The 25,887-nt window shown below is 41.7% G+C and overlaps 2 protein-coding genes across 4 annotated transcripts in view; one reads left to right on the forward strand and one right to left on the reverse strand.

Moving 5' to 3' along the window:
- Positions 1-21,751, reverse strand: part of PARN (poly(A)-specific ribonuclease) — a 166,712-nt gene extending 144,961 nt beyond the window's left edge. Inside the window, exons 1-11 of one of the 2 annotated variants that reach the window (XM_059897738.1) lie at positions 21,601-21,751; positions 21,119-21,196; positions 18,342-18,421; positions 17,799-17,866; positions 17,632-17,713; positions 12,908-12,968; positions 7,071-7,236; positions 6,322-6,387; positions 5,024-5,062; positions 3,842-3,884; positions 2,464-2,544 (exon numbers count right to left, since the gene is read on the reverse strand). In XM_059897738.1, coding sequence (XP_059753721.1) covers positions 2,464-2,544; positions 3,842-3,884; positions 5,024-5,062; positions 6,322-6,387; positions 7,071-7,236; positions 12,908-12,968; positions 17,632-17,713; positions 17,799-17,866; positions 18,342-18,421; positions 21,119-21,196; positions 21,601-21,619 — 783 coding nt within the window. In that variant the 5' untranslated portion in view covers positions 21,620-21,751. The remainder of the gene's footprint in view (positions 1-2,463; positions 2,545-3,841; positions 3,885-5,023; positions 5,063-6,321; positions 6,388-7,070; positions 7,237-12,907; positions 12,969-17,631; positions 17,714-17,798; positions 17,867-18,341; positions 18,422-21,118; positions 21,197-21,600) is intronic. The other variant, XM_059897737.1, reaches the window with a different exon arrangement.
- A 3,429-nt stretch (positions 21,752-25,180) lies between these two features.
- The window catches only part of BFAR (bifunctional apoptosis regulator), a 29,086-nt gene continuing 28,379 nt past the window's right edge, over positions 25,181-25,887 (forward strand). The window contains exon 1 of one of the 2 annotated variants that reach the window (XM_059897092.1): positions 25,181-25,398. The gene's annotated coding sequence lies outside the window, so the exon portion shown is untranslated. The remainder of the gene's footprint in view (positions 25,399-25,887) is intronic. The other variant, XM_059897090.1, reaches the window with a different exon arrangement.

Raw genomic sequence — 25,887 nt, forward strand, 5'->3', positions numbered from 1 at the left:
TGTCTCTTCACAGCTAAATTCCTTAAAAGACTCCTCTCCACTCACTAGGTCCAGTTCAACTCCCAGGGACCCGCAAGCCCCCTGCTCTCCCGCTTCACCTTCACTGAAGTTGCTCACCTCTTTAAACTACTCTCAAGTCTAACAAGCGTTGGCAGGGATGTGGAGAAACTGGAACACTTGTGCCCTGTTGGTGGGAATGTAAAGTGGTGCAGTCACTGTGGAAAACAGTGTGGCTGGTCCTCAAAAAATTAGAAACAGAGCTACCATACGAGCCAGCAATCCCACTCCTGGGTATGTGCCCCAAAGAACCGCAAGGACTCAAAGAGATACTTGTACACCCATGTGCAGAGCAGTGTTATTCACAAGAACCAAAAGGTAGAAGCAACACAAGTGTCCATCAGCAGATAAATGGATAAACAAAATGTGGTACATATGATATTACTCAGCCTTTAAAAAGAAAGGAAATTCTGTCACACGTTACAATACAGACAAACCTAAATGACATTATGCTAAGTGAACTAAGCCAGTAACAGAAAGACAAATATTGTACGATTCCACTTACATGAGGCACCTAGAGCAGTCAAATTGACAGAGACAGAAAGTAGAACAGTGGTTACCAGAGGCTGGGGGATGGGGGAATGGGAAGTTATTGTTTAATGGGTACAGAGTTTCAATCTTGCAGGATGAAAGGAGTTCTGGAGATGGATGGTGGTGACGGTTGCACAACAGTGTGAATATATTTTACAGTACAAAACTGTACAGTTTAAAATGGTTAAGATGGTAAAGTTTAAGTTATACATTTTACCAGAATTAAAATTTTTTTAATTTTTTAAAGAATATTCTTTAAAAAAGAAGAAGAAAACCTACTCCCAAGGCTAAACCCAATGGCCATGTCTCAGTCCTCACCCTACTTCTCGAGAGCATCAGACCCTGTCAACATCCCCTTCTTCAAACACTCTTCCCCTTGGCTGCTGTGTCACAATAACCTCAGGCACATTTTCGCACTTCTGCCCATCACTCAGATGCTGGTGGTCCTCAGGATCCAACCCTGGGCCCTCTGCTCCTTCCTCATGCACGCGATAGGTGCTCTCATCCTGTCCCGGTCTCTCTGCCGACGACAACCAAGTCCAGCCCTCACCCCTCTCTTGCACTCCAGCACGACAATCTGCTGACAGGACACCGATGCTCAGCCCCCAAAACACTGAAAACCTCATCTGCTCAAAAGCAGAATGTAACACCTCTGTCCACTGTAGGGGGACAGCCCTGCCACGGTGTCCTGGTGACCTTGCACATATCCAAATAGTCCATGCAGGCAAAGGCTTGAGATGTAACTAATGTGCATCTGGGTGGAACACCCCAGGAGAGGATGGGAGGCCACCTCCCTCTCTCGCCTGGGAGGCTGTCATGAGACAGTTTCTCACTGTTGCCCAGGTTCTGATGAGGCCTGGGGCGTCCTGCCCCACCGCCTTTTCAGAATAGAGCTACAGAGTATGAAAGCACTTAGCCGCAGTCTAGAGTTGGCTGCTCGGCGAAGGGGCATCCACAGCTCACTCTGCAGTCACCTGGCCCCTTCTGTTTCAGTGTTGTCTTTTTGGTTTGTGGGACAAGCACCACGTGCAGCTGTCACCTTCTCTAAGTCATAAACTGTCTAAATCTAACAGAGGCTTGCTGTGTCTTTCCTGGTTGCATTAGTCTGATGTGGCCCTGCTTTATGCATGGGTGAGCTGGACATCCACCCTCACCCAAACCCACTCCTGGCCTCCTCCACCTGTGTCCCCCCACCAACACCACTCCGGCCACCCCATCTAAGTGGACTGATGTCAGCCTACCCAGCTGCTCAACTTCCCGGCTTGAGCATCTTCTTTCTCCTGCCTTCCTCTTTCACCACCCACATCCAATCACAAATTCCACTGACTCTACCTTCTAAAGATTGCCAGATTCCACCTAAACTTCTACTAACTTTCCTGTTCCAGGGCACTGACATCTCTTAGCTGGTTACTCTGCAGCTTAACTGGTCTCCCTGCCTCCAGACTTACTCGAATCCATTCTCCAGAGGACAAAAAGCATGAGGTTCCAACGATGCAAATATGACCATGCATCCTAATCTGTCGAATCATATCATCTAAACTTTGTTTTAGGAAAACTAGTAACTGTGCCTGAAGTTAGACACAGCAAGATGAGTTAATGGGCTGTGAAGCTCAGTGACACACAATCTGAACGATAACCACTAATTCCTTCTCCAAGACTGCTTCATGGAAGTGAAGACTGGCCAACCACGATGCCAGCCTCACTTTGTTGGCTGTATCTAATTACTTAACCTTAGGTTCCCCTCATTCTCTTCCAGGTTTTGCTACCAATTCGATTCTTCTCTAGTAGAAAAATATTCATTAAATTGAATCTATCACAGGATCTACAACTCTGTAGCCATTTCTCACCCAAAGGAAATGAACATAATCCAATCACCTGTTCCTTAGCGTGTTTCTGCTGCTCTCTTCTTTTACGTTCTTCTTCATCTACTTTGCTGATAACAATATAGCGCTCTTTCTAAAAGACATAAAGCAGATATACAATTTTCGGGAAGCTACCTGACCCCTACCCTCCAAAATTCAGATTCTGCTACCAGTAGAAGTTACAGTTTTTCTCACTGCACAGTCCTTCATGGGCTAAACACACTGAAAGTATTTTGAAATGCCACCAAAAGTTGAGCTGATGCTTTACAAACCAAAATCCACCTCCGTGTTTCCATGACATTTTCCCATGGTTTATTAATCACCCCCAAAGACAATTATAAATATCAACAGACTGTGAGAATAAGACACTCCATAATGAACACTAAGATGTTGCATTTGAACAAGAATTTCTAAATAGTTGGTTTTAAAATAATTTCTATATAATCTATAAAAATGTTGAATCACTGTGTTGTACACCTGAAACTGTAATACTGTAAGTTAACCACACCTCAATAAAAAAATTTCTACATTTCATTAACATAAGAAAAAAATCCTGGGGAATTCCCTGGTGGTCCAGTGGTTAGGCTTCCAGGCTCTCACTGCCAAGGGCCCGGGTTCAATCCCTGGTCGGGGAACTAAAATTCCACAAGCCGTGGGGTGTGGCCAAAAAAAAGGAAAAAAAAGAAGAAAAATCCTGGATTTTCTGGTAACTTGTCAGATAACTAGCACCTTCTTTTTCACATACTGCATTTTGTATCAATCAAATACACCACAAAACCTCCTGTGTCAAAGTTTGAGATTTTTCTTCTAGCAAGACTTAATTTACTTAATCTCTTATATAATTAGACATCCGACTTAACAACAAGAACTAAATTCTAAAATTCTGTAGAAGGAACGCACCATTAGCTCACCATCAGCCCACCTTTACTCATCACAGTTCTATCACTGCACCCTGGGAGTACATGATGATAGCTATGTTTATGCCCCAGATTCTAAAATTTAATTTTACTGGCCCACATAACAGGAAGCGATTATTACATGGATACCATGTATATCAGCTTTCTGTGATGATTAAGAACATGTACTAACATTTGCATACTTTCAAGTTTACAAAGCATGTTCACTTCCATCTACCCACTTGATCACTATTTTTTAAAAAGCTGTGAGATAGGTATAGCTAATCATTACCATGCTCATGCCCAATGCACAAATGAGGAAAACGAGGCTGGCAGAGGGGAAATGACTTGCCCAATGTCACCCAGTTCATAGGTAGCAGAGCCAAGGAGTAAACTCTGACTTTCAACTGCTCGATTTGACTGCATTTTGCATTTGCATATTGTTGCATGGGTTTAATGCGTTTGATGTTGGCCCTGGATAATTCTTGAGGTTACCTTTTCAGTTTCTAAAGTCTCAACATGAATGCCTTTGGGATACCTAAAGAAAAGAAAGAAAACATGACATCAGTAGATGAGACAATAGCTAAAACCCTAAGTATTTTAAAAACAACTACATAGCTATAATTTCATTACTTAAGTTTTATTAAGTATGAAATAAATACCACTACTAGGAAGACTTTAGAGTAATTTCAGCTGCTAAATGTTTCCCTCTCTCTCCTCTTAAAACACAGGAATGTAACTGATTTCAAATTAATATTTTTAGGACTTAGGCATCTTCTGAAATGTCAGGCATCCCGTAATACAGTCAACTCATTACTACACTGTCAAATCTTGCTTCTAGATATCACAATGCTTACTTCTTAAGTGAAATTCTGAAGGTCTCTTTGGATGATCTGGGGCATGCACAGGGGAGATCTGAGATGAGTAACTCTGCTGTAATCTGGCACAGTAGTTACATCTGCCCAGGAGAGGAATCTGGAACCCGGGTAGAGTACGTGGCAAGGATAATGTGAGAGGAAAGGAGCCTGGTCAAACAACAATGGCCCTTTTCCTGTTTTGGTCAAAGTAAATTCCCAGTATATCTGCCACTGGCAGACTCTAATGAAAGAACAAGAACCCCAAACAAAGTCAAGTGCAAACATCCATCTGTCCAATTCTGATACTCAATTTTTGAGTTAGAGATCCACTTGAAAATATAATTAAATCAATAGAAACACCTCCAGAAAAATACATGCACACAATTTTGGATATTGTTTCAGGGGATTCATAGGCCTCCTGAAACCTACCCATGGCCTAACGCCTGTTTTAGAAACAGCATTCACCTGAGTATTTCCCAGGTCTTAAAACCAAATCTTTATCATATATTGATACCTTCAAAGAACAAAAACACTACACATCCAGAAGTTAATGGACAGGCCAAAGTGATAGTTAAAAGAAAATTGTAAAGGCTTTACAACATCTACTAAGAAGGAATAACAAGGAAATAAATTAAATGGGTATTCAACTTAAGAAATTAGGGGAAAATAATAACAAAATAAAGCACTGCCCAAGAACACGGTATGGTCAAATCACCAAGAACTGCAGAATGTCAAAAATGAAATAAGAGCTAAAAAATTACATTTAGTTTTTAAATCCTGGGTCCCTCACGGAGCTCTCGTGTATAATATAAACACTTACTTCCAGCTCAAAGTCTGATAAATTAGTTTTCTTTGGAACCTATAAAAACAAATGAAAAGGTATTAATTTTGGCTCATAAAAGGAAAATTCAAACTGACCAAGCACTGGTTGGGAAAGACATTTAATTTTTTTTTTTTTTTTTGAAGATGGATTGGGGACTTCCCTGGTAGCACAATGGTTGGGAAACTGCCTGCCAGTGTAGGGGACATGGGTTCGATCCCTGGTCCAGGAAGATCTCACATGCCACAGAGCAACTAGGCCGTGCCCACAACTACTGAGCCTGTGCACCACAACTACTGAAGCCCGTGCTCCTAGAGCCCGCAACAAGAGAAGCCACCGCAAGAAGCCCACGCACCGCAACAAAGAGTAGCCCCCGCTTACCGCAACTAGAGAAAGCCCATGTGCAGCAACAAAGACCCAACGCAGCCAAAAATACATAAAATTAAAAATAATAATGATAATAATAATGGATAAAATAAATAAATAAAGATGGATTGAATTTTTTTTAACTTTTTATTTCATATTGGAGTATAGTTGATTAACAATGCTGAGGTGGTTTCAGGTGTACAGCAAAGTGATTGAGTTATTCATATACATGTACTTATTCTTTTTCAAATTGGGAAAAACGTTTAATTTTTAAAGGAGACTTCATTAGAAGCGACAGGTAATGTGCAAACAAGAGCAGACAGGATGTCTGAGGTGGGAGGATTCCTCACCACTTTTCTTTATCGAAATGCTCTTTATTATTATTATTATTATACTGTCTTTATAGAAGAGGCAGAAGTTCTTGTCTAACCAAAGTATTACTTCCTGTGGCTGTATGAAGAGAGCTTTAAGTAGACAGATGCATTAAAACACTTTTGTGAAGCTAGTCACAAAGTAAAAGGAAGGAAAGCAGGCTGTTTCAGTCACTGACTCTATGAAACACTGATGTTTTTTACTGCAGAGAGAAATTAAAAGGACAGTAGTAGCCTGACAGTAAATTCTGCTCTTCTGAAGCCTTTATGTATGAAGCACAAGTCGAGGCTACAATAATTAGGCCACTCTTGAGCATGACTTAAAGCAAAGGTGCACAACAGTTTTCTCCCCTCCAGGACGGAACAAAGCATTCATTCAATGTCTCTATATACCATGGTCCCAATTGTGTTAATGCTAAAGTTAGTGCTGAAATATGGGGAACATACCTATAATAAAAAGACTATTTATGAAAGAGTTTTTAAGCGACCAAATGGAGCACATGCCAGAAATCATCTACCTTTCCAAAAAAAGTACACATGAAAATATTCAGGGCAACTGACCCAGTACATGGCTCTAAATCCAAGTTCTTGTTTTCTTCACTTTGTAATAAATCTTCTATTTTCTCTCTGAGGAATTAGAATAAAAACATGACCATCAGCATCATTAAGGAATGAAGTTGTCAACCAACAGAATCATCATACTCAAAAGCAATCCAAATACAAGAACATACAACACTGTAATTTTACCAAATCATGTTATAACTTTTTAGTTAAGTAAGGCTTAAAGAAAAATACTTTATTTTGGCATTTGTTGCTGTTATGAGTTCGCAACAACTTCTCAAGGATTCAGCAATACAAGTGATTTGCATTTTTACTTTCCTAGTAAAGCAGTTATACTGACAACTAAACAGAGCAAAACCAGACGCTCCTCCGAGGGCATGTCTGCTTGTCAGAAACTTCACTGCAAGAGAAAAAAACATGGATGTGTTGCAAATATCTGGATGGGCCTCTGCCTTCACGGGAACTGGACGGTGGCTGTCAGGCCCGTGGTCCACGCAGGAGGCCTGACCACTTGGCCAAGATAGTCTCTTGCCTGGTGACACATGGGAAGTCTAAGTACAGTACACAGAACTCGATTTACAGTTGACAGCTGTGACACAAACTCAGATACACCACAGTTAAATCCTGCCCCTCAAACATCACACCTCTGTGTGCACTGTGCATGTGCAGCACAAGCCTGAGATACAGACGTCAGCCCTGCCCCAAGACACGTGACTCAACGCACGTTTGGTTTCCGTTTAGGAACTTACACCACTTGGTCAATAAACTTCTTCTGATCCTCAGGAATCGTCACGGGACATTTTGAAGTGTTAGGAGACGTGTACGACAAAGCGCCTGCACCATTGGACTGTAAACGTTTTTCATCATACTGCTCTCTTAACTGTCTTTCTTCTTCCTGGTTTAAGTATGGAATTCCTGAACAGAAATTTTTAAAGAATGCATTAGCAGAAGTAACTGTTTATCATAAAAATTTTGTAACAAACCAAAGAGTCTAAAAGACTCAGGAAAGACCATATTTAACTACAGCTCAAAAAAATCAATGGAAAAAGCAAATGATTTTGAAATGTGTTTGTCTATTCATTCACTCCATTCGCTCGTTCATTCATTCTCCTTTCAACAAACTGTGATTTGGCTCTTACGCTGTGCCAGGCACTGTATCAGGCACTAGTGAGCTAACAGTGAACGAGGTAGACTTGTCCTGCTCTGTAGTGAAGCGAACGACCTTAGGATGACCAGAGGAGGCCACCAGGAGGGAGGACCTCGGGGTAAGAATGAATCAGACATGAAGGAGCTGGGGGAAGAGTATTTCAGGCAGGGAACAAGCATAAATGCCCAGAGGATGGAAAAGGCTTGGACTGTTCCAGAAACAGCAAGGAAGCGTAAGCAGGAGAATGGCGTAATGTCAGGTTGGAGAGGATGGGGCAAGATTACATAGGCCCCTACAGGCCACGGTAAGAATTTACTTTATTCTACGAGCAATGGGATGCCATCAGGTTTTAAGCAAGATAATCACATTATCTGCTCCATGTTTTTAAAAGATCATCTGGACTCCTGTGAGAGTTGAAGTAAGGAGGTCAGCTGGAAGGAACTGTCCACTGCGGATGTCCAGGCCAGAGACAACTGCTTAGATCAGAGGTCAGCAGACTTTTCCTTAAAGGGACAAACAGTAGATGTTCTAGGCTTGAGGGCCATATGGGGATCTCTGTTGCAACTACTTAACTCTGACCTTTGTAACATGAAAACAGCCACGCAATGGGTAAATGAATGGGTATGGCTGTGTCCCAATAAAGCTTTATTTATAAAATAGGCAGAATGCCATAGCTTATGACCTTGGCCTAATCTACAGAGATGGAGAGAATGATTCTAGAGATAGGAGAGCTAGAACTTGCCAGCATAGTGGGGGTGAGGGAGAAAGGGAAGGGCAAAATAAAAAACGACATCTAACTATTAGGTTTAAGCAGTTGGGACAACAGTAGGGCTACTTACTGAAGTGGGGAAAACTAGGCAAAGAATAGACTTGGGGCCCAAGGGGTGAAAATCAAAAGCTACCTCCTGGATATAATAAATCATGTAGGGATGTATATATAAATGAAGAGGTGCAGATATAAGCCTAAAGCTCCGGAGAAAGGTATTGAGATATAAATGTAGGTGTCATCAGGACGTGGGGGGCATTAAAAGCCATGTGACGCTTAAAAAACTTTGTAGAAAGAATGATGGAATTAGAAAATCACCACTCGTCAGCAATAATAATTGTTTCAAGCAAGAATTATCAATGGATGCTAAAACTAATTGGTGAAAAAGTGATCCACATTAAAAACACCAACAGCTGTACAACAATATTAGTGTACTTCATACTTTACATACTATGAGTAAAAATAAAAGTTATCATCGTCAGTAATGCGGCTAATTGATGTCATATGCCTCCTGATACGATGCACTGAGGAGCACAGACATTCACGTCTGCAGTATTCCTGCCCGAGACGAACAGATGCATTTGGAAATGTCTGAGGAAACATCAAAAAAATCCAAACTGAGGGGCATGCTACAAAATAACTAGCCTCCACTATGCAAAAATGTCAAGGTACTAAAATCACAGACTGAGAAACTGTTCTGGATTTTAAAAGAGCAAAGAGATAAGACAGTTTAAAGGCAACGTGTGATCCTGGATTGAATCTGGACAAGGGGGAAATTATTTTTCCTCTTTTGCTATAAGTAGCAAAACTTATATTAGGTTTGCAAATGAGGTAACAGTACTGTAGCAATGTCAATTTCCTAATTTGGATTACTGTACTATATAAGAGAATGCTCTTGTTTTTAGGAAAATTCACATTGAAGTAGTTAGGAATAAAGGAGCGTCATGGGTGCAACTTACTCTAAAATGGTTCAGGAAAAAAATTATATATACACATATATAATGAGAGAAAGGACGACAAAGCAAACATTATAATGCTAACACCTGGGAAATCAGAGGGAAGGTATCAGGAATTCTTTGCGATATTCTGGCAACATTTATATAAGTCTGAAATTATTTCGAAATAAGAATTTAATAATAAAAAATAAATAAAACCATGGAATATATGAGACCAACTAGGAAAGTAATATTTAGAAGCTGGCGAGACAAGAAAGAGCCAATCAGGACGCGGAGGAGTTCAGAGGGAGGTGGGACGAAAACCAGGAGAACGAAGTGTCTGAAAGCCAGAGGACAGCGTCTAGGGAAGGAGGGAGCAATCGACTGGGTCAAATTCCTCCAAAGGTGGAGCGAGATGAGGACAAAGAAGGACCTATGGGGTCTGAGATCATGGCAGGCACGGGGGACCAGCAGTGTCCTTGGAGGGGTGCAGATGGCAGGCCAGCTGGGGGTGGGTGAAGAACAAACTAGAGGGGAAGAGGAAGGAACGGTGAGAGCACACATCTCATTCAAGATGCTTTGCTCTGAGTGGGAGGATCACAGGCCAGAAGTGGAAAGGGGATGTGGAATCAAGTGAGGGGGGATGGTTTTGCTTTGGTTGGAATTATTTCAAGACGGGGATGTTCCTGCAGGCCTGCTTAATCTTCACAGGCCACCAACTCCTTTGGCGGTCGGGCGAAATCTACAGACCCTTCCCCAGAATAATGTTTTCAAATGCATAAAATAAAATATGCAAGATTGTAAAGAAAGGTAATTACATTGAAATAGTTACCAAAAATTCTTTTTTTAATCTATGATATAATAATAGGGGATAATAATATAATAATACAGGAAATCAGCTTCCTGGTCAACACATTAAATAACAAGACCTAATGGCAGGTGAAATAACTATGATAATTTCAAAGTACTGATGAAGGTAAACAATATTCAATATATCTGTCACAACTGAAATGCCATTTGAAGATACCTGGGATTTCACTGAGGACAACCTCCCAGCAACTGCTAACACTGCTGGGTTGTTGCCTACATTCCTAACAGAAGAAACAAATTCAGTTCAAGGTTAGAGAAAATATAGATTTGAATTCCACAATGCCCTCCCCGAGTTCACAGACTTCTGAATTCTATCTATGGCAGGAAGGTGGCCCATGGCCTAGATTAAGAAGCTCTGCACTTTCACAAAGCATGTTTACAAAGGTTGACGGAATGATCAGAAGAGACGGGAAAATATCCAGGAGAGAGAAGGGCAAACTGGAAGAGCCAGTGCCTGACTAGGAGGCAGGTACTAGCCTCTGACCGGTGCAGGGACTCCTCTTCTCTGTAAGGAGAGAAACAAAAAGGCTGAGCCCGGGCTTGGGAGAGACCTGTGGGTCTGGTGGTGAGAACACGAAGTGGCTCTTCCCTGATAGCTTCTATTTTCATTGAGAGGCATGGTCATCAGTTGAGTGGGACAGACATCGTAGAGAGTTGGAAAGGAAATTTCTAAGTCAGAAAAGTAGGATTTTTGAGCATGACTGAGCCTTTTCTTCAAGCTTGTGGTCATGAATTTAAAGTGACAAATTAGCTCAGGTGTGTCACATTTTTCTGCAATCTTCAGATGCTCAGAAATAGAGGAGGTAGATGATAAGATCCAACCAGGGCTGGGACTTAGCTAGACCAGGGCAATGGAGGGAAAGAGGAGCAAGGGCAGGAAGAAAGGATAATGATGGACCAGGTGGACACGGAGAGAAGTCAAGACAGGAGAGTGGAAGGTAACCGATAGTGAAAAAGCAATGGAGGTCAACTGATCGCTGAAATGAGGTACCCAAGTAAGTGGAAGAGAAAGACAAGAGAAATGATGGAGATGGGCACAGTTATTGCTAATAAGACCCACGATGCTACCAAGGGAGTGCAGGGCTAAGGGGAGGCAGAAGTGAGGACTGCTGACCGCCTGGCCAAGAAACAGACAAGACAGGGCATTTGCTGGTTGTCCTAGTGGAAGCTGGAGTCACCCAGAGGAGGAGAGAGGTAGGAGTGGAGAGAAAGACGATGAGCCGATGCCAAGGCTGCTGGTGAAGGCCACTCCCAGGAAGTCAGCAGAAAGAGGGACGGCAGAGCTGGTGACGCAGCCCTGGGAAGAACTGTGGCTCCTGAGAAGAGGGAACTCAAGTGGGTTGAACGTGGCATGCCTACCACTGCCTGGCTGCAGATACAGAGACAGAGCTGAAACCACCTGTGCTCGGGAGGGCCGCAGGGGGAACGGCAAGAGGACTGACCTGGTTCCATTTCAGACAAGGAAGTCAAAGGCACTTCCAAGAAGACTGCCAGGAGAAAAGGGCCTGGCATTTGCAAACCCTGAGTGGAAAGATTTGATGAGAAAGAGAAGTGAAGGTCTAGGTCAGAATTACAGAGCATCTACAACAGCACGGGGTTGGAGTCTCGGTAATAACAGATGGCCTGGGAGCCCTGATGCAGCTGTGACTAAAATATTACAAGGTCTGACTACAAAACTAGAGAGTGAGGCATCCTCCAATTTAGCTGTTTCTCTCCTTTTATGAAAATAAAACCATCAGGCTGGAAATTACACACTCATATGAGTCTGGTTAAAGTAGTTCCTTCAAAAGATTTCTGCAACTAGTCCATTATAGGGCTCTAACTACATTTGGAACTTGTGTTTTATAATGGCTTTCAGAGTCAGGTATGAGCCAAAGCAAATAAATTATTTTATTATACCCAAATTGTGTTACCCAGCTGGCTCACCCACCAGGTTAAGCAGTTTGGATTCCAAATTTTTTTTAGTATTTACAAAAATCAAAATCATCACTAGACATGAAGACGCAGCACCACTAAAGCAATTAAAAAAACAACATGACATGGGTGCTACAGGCCCGGCAAGGATATCATGCTGAGGGGAAGAGACTTTAGCTGACGTCTATGTTCTAGAACCTTTGCTGAGAAAAATCTCCTTTCTTACCTCGCTCAATAATACATTCGCCATAGGAATGAATACAATTTACAAGAATAATTAAGTGAAAAGTACCTATTGACCTTAGAGCAGCAGGCGCTTAATACTGCGGAGAAAACCAGAGGCTTTCCCCAATACTTTTTGGGAAATAAATGAATGGAAGAAGGAAAACCACTCTGGTGTGGTCTAACTTCCGGTGTTCGTTCATCAAATATTTAACGGTCACCTCCCTGATATGGGAGAGGAATCATTCGTGCTCTGCTCCAGGGATAAGGAAGGGCCGTAGTCCCTCCCCCCAGGCTGCTTGCCAGCCTATCATGCCAGCAAGTTAGCCATCAGGATTGTGCAGACTATGTAGACTTTTCTCCTCCAAAGACCATCTCTGTATTACTGGAATATGGCTGCTTTTTAAAATGCTACATTGTAGCACTTGTCTCACTGAAAGAAAACAGGGACGCATTACCCCCCCAGGTGGTGTGCCAGGAAACCAAGTCACACCAGCGACAGAAAAGCTCCACTCAGTGAAACCAGGAGCGTGAGAAGCCTTAGAGCTAAATAAAGTAGCAGCTCCTCTCCTGTTCAGTTCAGGCCTTAAAAAAAGGGCACAATAAAAACTCTATGGCTGCACATGATGGGCTGGGAATCCGAGATCCTGTCTCAGACAGCAGGCAGAAAAAGATAATTCTCAACCAAATCCAGATTTACAAGCTCTAAAGAGAGGTCACACATAGTCTTACCGTTGCGAAAAACTTTATTAAAATCAAATCCTTGGCTTGCTAGAAAGTCAATGCTTGAGCTCTGAAACAAGAGTAAACAGAACATGCATTTCGGTGATGTTCGTGGCAGGTGTATGACTAGAAGCAGAGAAAGAACTCAGGCGAGTAAACAAAGGCAACCAGGCAAGGAGACAGCATGCCAAAGGTCAGAGGACAAGGCATTTCTACTCCACCGCTGCCAACTCATCCATTAATTCACTTAAACTATCTGGGCTCTTCTCCTTTATAGCTTATAAAACAAATATCCTTTGTTTCACAACATTTAAGAAAATTTTACTTAGTGAACATATATTCTCCCAATAGGCAGGAAACTCCTGGTGGCTGTACTGACTATAAATAAAAATTAAATGTATTTCTATTATCTCACCCCAGGTTCAGGTTTAAGGTAGCAAACATGTGCAAGTTATAAGGTATCAATATTCACTTCAACTTAGATTCTGAAAGCCCCAAATCTTTGTTTTCTTTTTTTGGCTATGCCGTGTGGCATGTGGGATCTTAGTTCCCTGACCAGGGATCGAACCCGTGCCCCCTGCTTTGGAAGTGCAGAGTCTTAACCATTGGACTAGGGAAGTCCCAAGCTCTTAATTGGACGTTCTTTACATTCAAGATCAAAATAGAGAAAAATTCCCAGTAATGAGATTTATTAAATACATATCTCAAGCCCAGGGTAAGTCAAAATATATAAGTAAATGTTAGTAAAAATATTAATTAAATAATACTACCCAAGAATGGGAAAATTTTCACAAAGTTCTTACTCAACTGACTGAAGAGTGGGAAACATCACTGTAGCTTCTCTAATTTTATTCTTGTTTTAAGTCAGAACATTAGAGGGCAGCACACTTGAGTCATTTTAATCTGACCCCACATAGAACTACCTTCCTGACTTGTACTTGACATTATACCATCAGTCTAGGCTGAGGGACGCTGTAACAGTTCCAGTAAACTCATTACCGTATTCTCTTGAGAGATGCCACTGAAGACAAGGTCTTCTACATTAGTGATTTCTTTATGATAACAGAAGGGGAAATGCTCTGAGGTCTCTAGTCTGAGGAAAGCTGAACCTCTCCTGAGCTCTGGCCTATTTCGATCCTATGGGCCACAGAACTGATTGTGTGTTCCCCCTATTCTTGGCTGGTAGGACGCTAAGAGACAAAAAGATGAGACCTTCTTTGACACAAATTCTGTGTTCTAATCATACACAGTAATCACATCCTCATTTCTCTTTTCTTCCAACTTTTCACTTACTTATCTTTTTAATCTTATGTTAAAAGCTTTCATATAATATATATACTTTTATAGATATAGATATACATATATAGTTTTTACCCAACACAAATTCTTTTTAAAATATGATGAGATATAAAAAGGCAACCTTACCAAATACACACACACACAAACACACACACACAAACACACACACACGTGTGGGTACAGGCACATCATTTTCCATCATGTCCAGGTTTCCTGTAGTTTCAAATAAGCAACCAGTCCCCGCCCACATCTTCCCTTTTTATCTTGTTCTGAACAAGACCCAGTGACTTCTGACTTGGGCCACAAGCCTTTTTATCTTCCATGCCTGAGCATTCTTATAACTCTGCCCACCTAATATTCCATCACTGACAGAGGCACCAAAAGATGGATTATGGAAAGGCATTTTTGTCCCTGCTGTCACTAGACTCCAAAACATCCTAACTTCCTTCTTTAAAAATCCAGAGTCAGAGATTCACCCCCTTTTTGAAGCTATTACTTTCCACTCAAATAATACCCTCTAAGTTGCACCAAAAAAATGTACTTTATGCCACTGAACTGAAAGCCTCTTAAAATGGTAAATTTTAGGTTATTTATTTTTTACCATAATAAAGAAAAAAACCCATATAGAAAAATGGTACAGATGAACCGGTTTCCAAGGCAGAAATAGAGACACAGACGTAAAGAACAAACATATGGACACCAAGGGGGGAAAGCGGCCAGGGGTTGGTGGGGGGAGGGTGTGGGATGAATTGGGAGATTGGGATTAACATATATACACTAATTTGTATAAAATAGATAACTAATAAGAACCTGATGTCTAAAAAAAATAAAAGAAAATAAAGAAAAAACACTTTGAACCAACAAAATCTATTTGTGGTTTACTAACCACTATCTTTGGTTGGTCCTAAATGTACCATTTTCAGGATTCAAAAGATGAGCACGGCTACTCGGGAGGACAGTTTGAGGCATCTATCAAAATGTTAAATATATAAGCTCTATGAGTCAGCAATTCCCCCTCTAGGAAATCTATCCTATAAAAACATTCCTACATATAACCAAGACATGCTGCACATAGACGCTGACTATAGCATTGCTTAAAACAGGTAACCACTGGAAAACTTCTAAACTCCAATTAAACAAATTATAACATATCCATACTATGAAATATGAAGACAGTGTGTTAAGTAGAAAATGCAAGTTATATAAAATATGAATATTATGATCCTGTGTATATTAAAGAAAAAAGCTAAAATTATGTATATATATGTAGAGATAAGAGTATATGTACATATGGACATAAAAGGAGTGAAATGGGGAAGGAAGTGGCATGGGGAAGACGGGATAAAAAAAGAAACTCGTTCTTTACTCTATAGACAGCAGCAGGGTCTCGATTTTGCACGACCACGTATGTATTTTCTTCCATGAATTCAACTATAGATGTTCGGCCAGAAAAAGGAAGGAGAAGAGAAGAAAAAGAGGAGGTGAAGACAATGCCAATGCCATGCAGTTCTGCTGTCGCCCCACTGGACGGGCACGTGCTCCAGGAGTGTGCCTGGCTCTCAGGCAGCTCACTCCTCCATATCCCGCCAAGTGTGAGCAGCTCACTATGTATACAGATGCTTATTTTTCAAAGAGCATATTAAGTTATTTTGCTCCCAAATTCTCCCTGCTTTAAGGGTAATGAGAGCTTTTCAAGATTGATTTTTGACCAGACACAATCTTCACCCTACTCGCTGACTCCAGAAGCTAATAAGTTCCTTATAAGATACAACTCTGTTGTCACCATAGAATTTTAAAGACAAAATCCACCTTAGATGGAGGACAAAAGAAAAAAATTCAAAGATATTATCATTTACCATATCCATACAATTCACAAGTTTACTTAACTGAGTCTAAACCTCTTCTCTGCCTTTGCTTTTCCAGAATAGAGAATTGCACCATTTTTATCCCATTGTCCATTTTAGACATTAATCTCTGGCCTGTCTTCAAGTCTGTGATGTCTTTCTTTGTTTTAAGGAGTGGCTGGCTACTATAACTGCATTAAGTGTTCCAGGTGTAGCCCCAGAATGGCTTTGTACAATGGGTAGGTTCTTTTGATCTGTTTCCAATTCATTTCCTAGAATAACTGTGTTTGTGTTGGTCTTTTAGAACAAAGCATCATCCCCAACGTGTCTCACTGCCACTGTCTGCATTTGTTTGATTAACCCCTGGCTAAAGCTATGGAATCCACTTTAAATAATTGTCTTTTCCTGGTACTGTTGGAAAACTACATCCATACAAATTTCCCAACTGAGCCTATTTTTCTCTCAGTGAAAATCTACAAATACTGTTTAATTAAGTATCCTATACTAAGGTGACTGGTAAATAGCTGTTAACTGGTTGCAGGGTAAAGAAATATCAACTATGGTTTATTTGTTAATTTAAGAAAAATTCAGGTTACAAGACCAAAATTACCTTCTCTTCAGCCCTAGATATACAATTAATGCTCAATTTCACTTGTTTATATCCTGCCTTATTACAGAAAGAACCTGACATGACTCAGTCACTCAGAAGCCTACCCTCCAGGCTTTCTTAACTGCATTACTACTTACATGCAGGAAAAGGGAAAGATGGGAAGACTCAAAGGAACTAATGTTGCTACGGGGAGAGAAGCTCAGGCATAAGATCATAAGGGAGAAAAGGCCAACATTCAGCTTTCATCACATATCCATTCGCTATACACCTTTTCACATTCACCTTATCCATTGTATCAGATTATTAAGAGAGCAGAAAGGGGAAACTGATATTCACTGAGTGTCTACTAGATCAGCTACAACTCCGAACAGGGTGTTCTAAAGGGGAACCTCCTTGTATCCTTACCTTGGCTCATAAAGTCAGCCCTCTCCTCCTCAGGAGGAAACAGTTGTCTTTATCTACCCTCTCTTTCCTAATTGGTGAGCTTGGGAAAAGAAACTGAACATATATAGCTTAGCCCCTTTTGGGCTCTCTCTTTTCAAAGAGGATACACACATACCCTCCTCTTCCAGAAAATAAAGCTCTACCCTTGGAGATGGGTGCAATGAGAATGGGGTGGGAAGAAGCCTGAAGGTCCTGATCTGTAGGTTCAATTCAGGGGTAAGACATTAAAAATCCCCAAAAGAGTCACACTACGAAGCCATGGTCTCAGATTCAGCTTTACTAATGATAAAGCTCATGTCCTCATTTCCATCTGCTTGTCTCTTACATCTCATTCCTTTACTCATTCTCAAGTAAAAGGGAAGATGGGAGTGTCATTAATTTACAACCCTAAAACTGAAAGTCAGAGAGGTGAAATGATTTGCCCAAAGTGCAAAGTTAGTGGTAGATCCAAATTTTAGAGAGAATTCTGATTCCACATTTCCACACTGTCTCATCAGCCATTCATAACAGAAAAAAAACTCAATTATACTACTAACCTGACAAACAAATTTGACATCTGGTGAAGATCTATTGAAGGGTTTCGGGAAAACATAGAAGTTAAAAGACTTTGTTATATACCTGGGGAAAATAAGATAAAAGGAGACTTAGGGGGTTACATTATGCCATGACAAAAGAATTCCCACCACTTATTAAAACAACCTACTTTGAATCTGTGTAGTCATACTTAAAAGTGCAGAGGCCAAACTGAAACAGCAAAAAGTCCATGGAATGCTGGAAAAGGGAAATAAAATATCTGTCAAAACAGTGCTCTACAGTCGACATCAGCAACAGTATTCTCAATCAGGTGGGTTTTCTGATTACTTAACTTTGGCAGAATACTTCCAATTAGAACAGATTACACATTATCTATCAGACGCATTATCAATTTATATACATTTCTTAATATTTTTCCCAACTTAGGCACCTATCCACCATCTGGAGTATCATGGTAAACCTATTTCCAAATGATTAAAATAACCACATCACATTTCCTATAAATCAAATTAACACTGAAAATACTAAACCTTCCCCAAAATGTTTTCCAGCAAACAATTATTTTTGCTGTTGTTTTAAATACCACTAAAATACCATTTTATAGCTGGGGTTGAGACGTTAATGAACAAGTTTAATGATTATATTCCTCTATAATTCAATATATGCAGGACCAACATGGGAAAAAAAAATTTTTTCTAGCACATCCATGTACCTTTTTAAGCTTCTGATACCTTTCTTCCGGAGTGTCAAAACCATTTGTTAATGCGGTGACCGAGGGTCCATCGCTGATTCCTAGATTTTAAGAAATGAAAGTTTTTAACTTGTTAATAAATGTTAATGGAAAAATGTCAGTCAACTATTCAATGGCGCTATAATTTCATATTTTTATGAATGAAAATTAATTGGAAGTGCTCCTTTCTTCATTTATTCAAAATTAGCATTAAATTCACTGGCTACCAAGCTAAACTCTATAGTAACGAATTTAGAGATGTGAATGTTTCAATTTGAGAATGGGCAGTTTCAGTGTCTAAAATATATTTCAAATATAGAAAACACTATAGAGACCTCACCAAAAAACTATTAGAACTAATAAAGGAAGTCAGTAAAGTTGCAGGATACAAAATTAATACACAGAAATCTGTTGTAAATTTCTATACACTAGTAACAAAAACAGAAATTAAGAAAACAATCCCATTTACAACTGCATCAAAAAGAATAAAATACCTAGGAATAAATTTAACCAAGAAGGTGAAAGACCTGTACTCTGAGAACTGTAAGACATTGGTGCAAGAAATTGAAAACAATGGGAATAAATGGAAAGACTGTGCTCACGAATCGGAAGAATTAATACTGTAAAAATGTCCATATTACCCAAAGCAATCTACAGATTCAAAGCAATCTCTATCAAAATACCCATGGCATTTGTCACAGAACTAGAACAAATAATCCTAAAATTTGTATGGAACCACAAAATACCCCGAACAGCCAAAGCAATCTTGAGATGCCACCTCACGCCTGTCAGAATGGCTATTCTCAAAAACACAAGAAATAACAAGTGTTGGCAAGGATGTGGAGAAAAGGGAACCGTCGTGTACTGTTGGTGGGAAGGTCAACTGGTGCAGCCACTATAGAAAACAGTATAAAGCTTCTTCAAAATATTAAAAATAGAGCTAACATATGAGCCAGCAATTCCACTCTGGATATTTATCAGAAGAAAACAAAAATTATTTTTTCTTCAGTAATTCTAATTTGAAAAGATATATGCATCCCTATGTCACGACATCATTATTTACAATAGCAAAGACACAGAAGCAACCTAATTGTCCAAAGATAGATGAATGGATAATGAAGATGCCATATATACACACATATATATATACACACACACACACACATACATATATATACACATACATATAAAGAAATATTACTCAGCCATAAAAAAGAATAAAACCTTGCCATCTGCAACATGGATGGACCTAGAAGGTATCATGTTAAGTGAAATAAGTCAGACAGAGAAAGACAAATACCATATGATTTCACTTACTGGTGAAATCTAAAAAACAAAACAAACAAAACAAAACAAAGACATTGATACAGAGAGTAAACTAATGGTTGCCACAGGGGAGGGGTTCGGGGGGAAAGGCCAAATAGGTGAAGGGGTTTAAGAGATACAAAGTTTCATTTATAAAATAAATGTCACAGTATAGGGAATATAGCCAATAATATAGCCAACAATAACTTTGTAGCTAACAGATGGTAACTAGACTTAGCATGGTGATCATTTCATAGTGTATAAAAATATCAAATCACTATGTTGTACACCTGAAACTGACATAATTGGTCAATTACAATTCAGTAAAAAAAAAAATAGGTTTCGAAACAGTCATGATTTAAGAAAACAATCTCTATGACTGAATAAGTTTTGCTGCTTTCAAAGATTAATGCATACTCAGACATCAACAAATACTGATGTGCATTATTGTTAGAGTACAGTCTTGGTCAACAGTTTGGAGTAACATCTACACAACAAAGGTATATTCAACATCAAGAGACAATTCTTTGTGGTGAAAACTCTTAGCTTTCCAGGGAATTGACTCCAACTAGAAACTGCACGCTTAATTAAAGCCAAAGATTACCCCCAGCATGGAGTCCTTTAGAAAGAGCTGAAGTCTTAGAAACATGTTAAACTTGTAGCAAAAGTGTTATCTATACCAAACGTGGATATCTTTGATCCAAAAAGAGAAAAAGAGAAAACCTTGCAATTATAACTGTTAGTAAAGTATTAGACACACATGCACACACATGCCAAGGCAGGCAATAAACACTTCCACTAATGCCTAAAGGAATACCTTCATTTGTCTGCAAAAGTCCGACCCTAAGTCGGTCACAAAGGACAAATATTGTATGATTCCACTTATAGGAAATGTCTAAACTAGTCAAATTCATAGAGACAGAAACAGTGGTTGCCAGAGGCAGAGGGAGAGAGGAGTTGGGAATTATTGTTCAATGGGTAGAGTGTTTCAGTTCTGAAGATGAAAAAGTTCTGGAGATGGATGGCTGGAGATGGATGCACAACAATGTGCATGTATTTAATGCCACTGGACTTTAAAACCACTTAAAAATGGTTAAAACGATAAATTTTATGTTATGTGTATTTCACCACACACACACAAAAGCCTGAGCCGAACTCCCAAGCTGTCTCACACACATCCAACAGTTTTTAAGCAGCACCAAAACCTTAATCTCTATCTGCAACCCTGAGAGGTCCAACGACCACAAACCCAATCACAAAACCCACCGCACCTCTTCCGTGCTTTCGAAACATTTAAGAGGAAACGTGGAGACCCATGCAACTTGCCCAAGGCTACAAACAGGGGGGAGCGGCCAGCAGGCAGAAGTCCGGGGCAAGGGAGCAGGGGGTAGGGGGGCAGGAGGCTTGGCTATGCACTGCAAGGTGCCAGCCTCAAGCTTGCAAGCGAGGGATACCTGAAAACTCCCCATCGATGGCGAAGAAGTCCGCCTCCTCTATGGCCTGGTACACTTTGTGGAGATTACTCTTAAAATCTGCGGAGAAACCGAGAACAGGCTCAGAACCGGTGGCCTAGCTGCTTGCCCACGGGCTACTAGGTTGGGAAGGAAGGAGGGCCCGGGGAACTCCTACGTCTCCTAGGGCGGAAGGACAGGTCCCTGAGGGGTGCACAGACAGGGGCGGAAAATAAGCCCCGCGGGGGGCACGAGCCTGAGAGGGATAAGGCCCTGGGGGTGCCCGGGTAAGAAAGACGACAAGGCCCCGAAGGGTGTATGGGCCAGAGAGAAATAAGGCCCTCCAACAGGCGCAAAAGGGGGAGCAAACCCCTGAGGGGCTGCCTCTGCCCCAGGCCCCGCCAAGCAGACCGGCCGTGTTCCGGGCCTAGCAGGCCGGGTGAGGGGGGCCGCGGTACGCGGGGAGGTGCACGGCGGACACGCACTGCTCCTGATTATCTCCATTTTGCAGAGTGGCCAGGCCCCGGCCCCGTCCGGCCCGCCTCTGCCGTTCCACTCGCGAAGTTCCACTGCCAGCAGCGCAGGCAGCAGCGGCGGAGACCGCGGGGGTGACTTCCGGAAACAGCGCGCGCCGGCGCGCCGTCACGTGTGCCTGCGTCATGGCAGGGGCGGGGCCAAGGCTGGGTTCCTTTCCCGGGACACAGGAGGGGCGTGGCTATCGAAGTCCTCCAAGGCGTGGTCTAACTGGTGAGGACCAGACTTGGACAATTTACTTTATTTATTTATTTTTGGCTGCATTAGGTTTTCGTTGCTGCATGCCGGCTTTTTCTAGTTGCGGGAGCGGGGGCTACTCTTCGTTGCGGTGCGCGGGCTTCTCACTGCGGTGGCTTCTCTTGTTGAGGAGCACGGGCTCTAGGCACGTGGGCTTCAGCCATTGTGAAACATGGACTCAGTAGTTGTGGCACGCGCGCTCTAGAGCACAGGCTCAGTAGTTGTGACGCACGGGCTTAGCTGTTCCGCGGCGTGTGGGATCTTCCCGGATCAGGGCTCGAACCCGTGTCCCCTGCATTGGCAGGCGGATTCTTAACCACTACACCACCAGGGAAGCCCGGGCCATTTACTTCAGAAGTTTGAGTGACATGACATCCATCCAGTTGATGAATAAATATTTCTTGAGTTCCAGTTATGTGCCAGGCACCCTGAAAGTAGTGGGGATACAGTGAGGAATAGAAAAGACAAGCTCCCACTGGAGCTTAACTTGAGGGAAGAGGGGAAAGTCAGGCAGGAATCGAACTTGCCACTTGGAAATCCAAAGTTCGCTGTGAAGAGAAAGAGCAGGGTGCTGCAATAAGAGCAATGGAAAAGAGGGTTACTTACAGAGGTGACGGGGAATGCAAACCTGAGACCTTTATCTACTGCACTAGCTACTGAGAATACTACGGTGGGCAAAACAGATTAGGTCTTGCCTGATGGAGTTTTATGTTGGTTTGTGGTTTGCAGTTGATTCACAGAGCCTACGACATTGCTGACCCGTATAGATGCTCGATAAACGTGGGTTGAGTGAATGAATTCACCTTGGTCTTTCACAAAAGCCTACTATGAAAGTTGGTTAGAAGATCTGCTTTCAAAGGCTAGCTCTGCCATTTATTAGGTCTGGAATTATTCAGTCTTCCTAAACCTCAATTTTCTCATCCACTAAATAGGGTTGAGGATCAGTGGTGATAATGTATGTGAATTGTAAAGCACTGTAAAAATAAATGTAAGATATGATCAGCGTTCTGACCTGCTGTCACATCTCCCTGCATTCACACCTTAGGTTTGAGAGAAATACTGAGTATGAACCACTTGTGCTTTTTGAAAAGAAGATAACCATTTTCCCCCAAAAGAAAATAATAAGAACCCTAAAGAACAAGTAAGAGTGTGACCATATTTTCCCCACCAGGTGCCACAAGTCCATTTTCCTCTACTCATTCAAAGGAAATTTATATATAATTAGGCCCACCAATCGTAGTGTGAGCAGCAGAGAGTAAATGTGAAAACCAATATGACAAGTAGTCAAACTTCAAACTTGAAATGTCTCTCTGCCTTCTAGTATCAGCTTTAAAAGTCCTAAATGGAAAGTACTGGTCACATATGGCCACTTAAGTTTAAATTTTAAGTAATTTAAGTTCAATAAATATCAAAACTTACTGCAAAGCTACAGTAATCAAAACAGTGTGGTACTGACATAAAGACATAGAGACTAATGAAATAAAGTAGAGAGCCCCCAAATAATCCCTTGAATATATGGTCAAATGATTTGCAACAAGGATGCCAAGACCATTCAGTGAGGGAAGGATACTCTTTTCAACAAATGGTGTTAAGAAAACTGAATATCCACATGCAAAAGAATGAAGTTAGAACCTTACCTAACACCGTATAAAAGTTAATTCAAAATAAATCAAACATCTAAATGTAAGAGCCAAAACTATAAGGGTTTCAGAAGAAAACATAGGGCAAAATCTTCATGATGTTGGATTAGGCATTGATTTTTTGCTATGACACCAAAAGCATAGGCAACAAAAGAAAAAATCGATGAATTGAATTACATCAAAATTAAAAACTTCTGTGCATCAAAGGACACTATTAGCAAGGTGAAGAGGCAACCCACAGAATGGGAGAAAAAACTTGCAAATCATATACTGATAAAGCATAAATATCCATAATATATAAAGAACTCCTACAACTCAAAAACACAAAAACAAACAATCCAATTTAAAAATGGACAAAGGACTTAAACATTTCTCCAAAGAAGATATAAATGGCCAACAAGCTCATGAAAAGACACTCAACATCACAAATGCAAATCAAAACCACAGTGAGATATCATTTCACACCTATTAGGTAAGAAATTGGAACTTTGTGCACTGCTAGTGGGAATGTAAAATGGTACAGTCACTATGGAAAACAGTATGGTCCTTCTTTAAAAAATTAAAAATAGTATTATCATATAATGCAGCAATTCCACTTCTGGGCATACACCCAAAATAATTGAAAGTAGAGGTTTGAATAGGTTTTTGTACACCCATGTTCATAGCAGCATAATTCACAATAGCCAAAAAGTGGAAACAACCCAAGCATCTATCATCAGATGAATGGATACACAAAACGTCACGTATACCTACAGTGGAATTTTATTCTGCCTTTAAACAGAGGGAAATTCTGACACATGCTACAAAGTAGATGAACCTGGAGGACATTTGCTAAGTGAAATAAGCCAGTCACAACAAGACAAACACTGTATGATTCCACTTATATGTGGTACCTAGAGTAGTCAAATTCTTGAACAGAAAGTAGAATGGTGGTTACCAGAGGCTGGGGAAGGAACTATTGGTAATTGTTGAATGGGTACGGACTTTCAGTTTTGGAAGATGATAAAGTCCTGGATGGTGGTGATGACGGCACAACAACGTGGATACAGTTAGTGCCACTGAACTGCACACTTGAAAATGGTTAAAATGGTAAATTTTGCTATGTATCTTTCACGGCAATTTTTTAAAAATATGCTGACACCTATTGCCAGACTATCCTCCAGAAAATGAGTCATACACTCCTGGCACTAGCACAGAACATTACCAATCTTTTTACTCTTTGCCCATTTGATTGCTAGAAAAAAAAATAATCATCCAAAATTATCGATTTAACAATCTCCAGGCCAGTGATTTAAAACAGGTAATCCTCATGAATTCTTAACGAACCAAGACGCTGGGAAAAAAAAAAACGTGGTGATAAGAAAGTCATTTTAATTCCGATTCTTCTTAATACTGCAAATGGAAATCTAGCCATGGTTCTCTGATTTTCTGCATAAAATGTAAAGGCAAAAAAAAATTGTGGCGAGTACAGTACGGTCTTGTAATATAATTTTAATTTCCGGGCAAAGCTGTTTCCTGCAGATATAATAACAGCCACCCTGGATGATCAAATACCACAACAGCCTCACCTTCTCGGTGAAAAGCCCTGACTCAAGGTCTGTGCATCCAAGAGTAAGGGGCGGGACCGGCGGTAGTACGCCTGCGCGGACCTCCCCGGCCCAAGAGTGGCCGCTCTAGGCAGCGGGGAGGGCGCAGGGTCGAGGGGGTTAGGGAACGGGTGCAGCCTCTCCTCTATGGTCGCGGGCCGGGGGCACTCTCCTCCGCAGTCAGTCCTAGGTTACTTCCGGAAGTGCAGCCGTTACCTCTTCCTTCGCTTACGCTGGGGTCCAGGCGGGTGTCGATGGCTGGTTCGGCCCCGGGATGAGCGCGGCGGTAAGCAGCGGTTTGGCGGAGGATGGCCAGTGGGCGGCCCGGGCTCGATTTGGGGGCGGGGTGTGGACCGCGGATGTGGAGGACGGGCTCCGAGCGGTGCGCGGGCTTTCTCCTCCCAGGCCCCGGTCCTGAGCAGCCCCGGTCCTGAGCAGCCGCGGTCCTGGCCTCGGGGAGTGGACCCCCAGCTTGGCCAGCTTCTCCATCCCTTACCGAGAGCCCACCTCGGCACGGCCGGTCTCTTGGCCTCACCTGTGTCCCCTCCAGGGTCAGAGTCCGAGCCTGTAGTTCCAGGATCTCCCTAGGGCGAGAGGGAGGGGACGTCGCTTCCACACACCTTGGAGGGAGACGACGGGGCGCCCGCCCCCGGGAGCGCGGGTCGCAGCCTATACAGCACGTGCAGAATTGACCAGGCTTCTGATAGACGCCAGGCTGGGCTTCAGGTCTGACTGGCCGGGCACGTTCCAGCCCCAAGGCTGAACGATTGCTCTA

This window comes from Balaenoptera ricei, chromosome 15 (assembly GCF_028023285.1).
Source record: "Balaenoptera ricei isolate mBalRic1 chromosome 15, mBalRic1.hap2, whole genome shotgun sequence".
NCBI classification, from domain to species: Eukaryota; Metazoa; Chordata; class Mammalia; order Artiodactyla; family Balaenopteridae; genus Balaenoptera; species Balaenoptera ricei.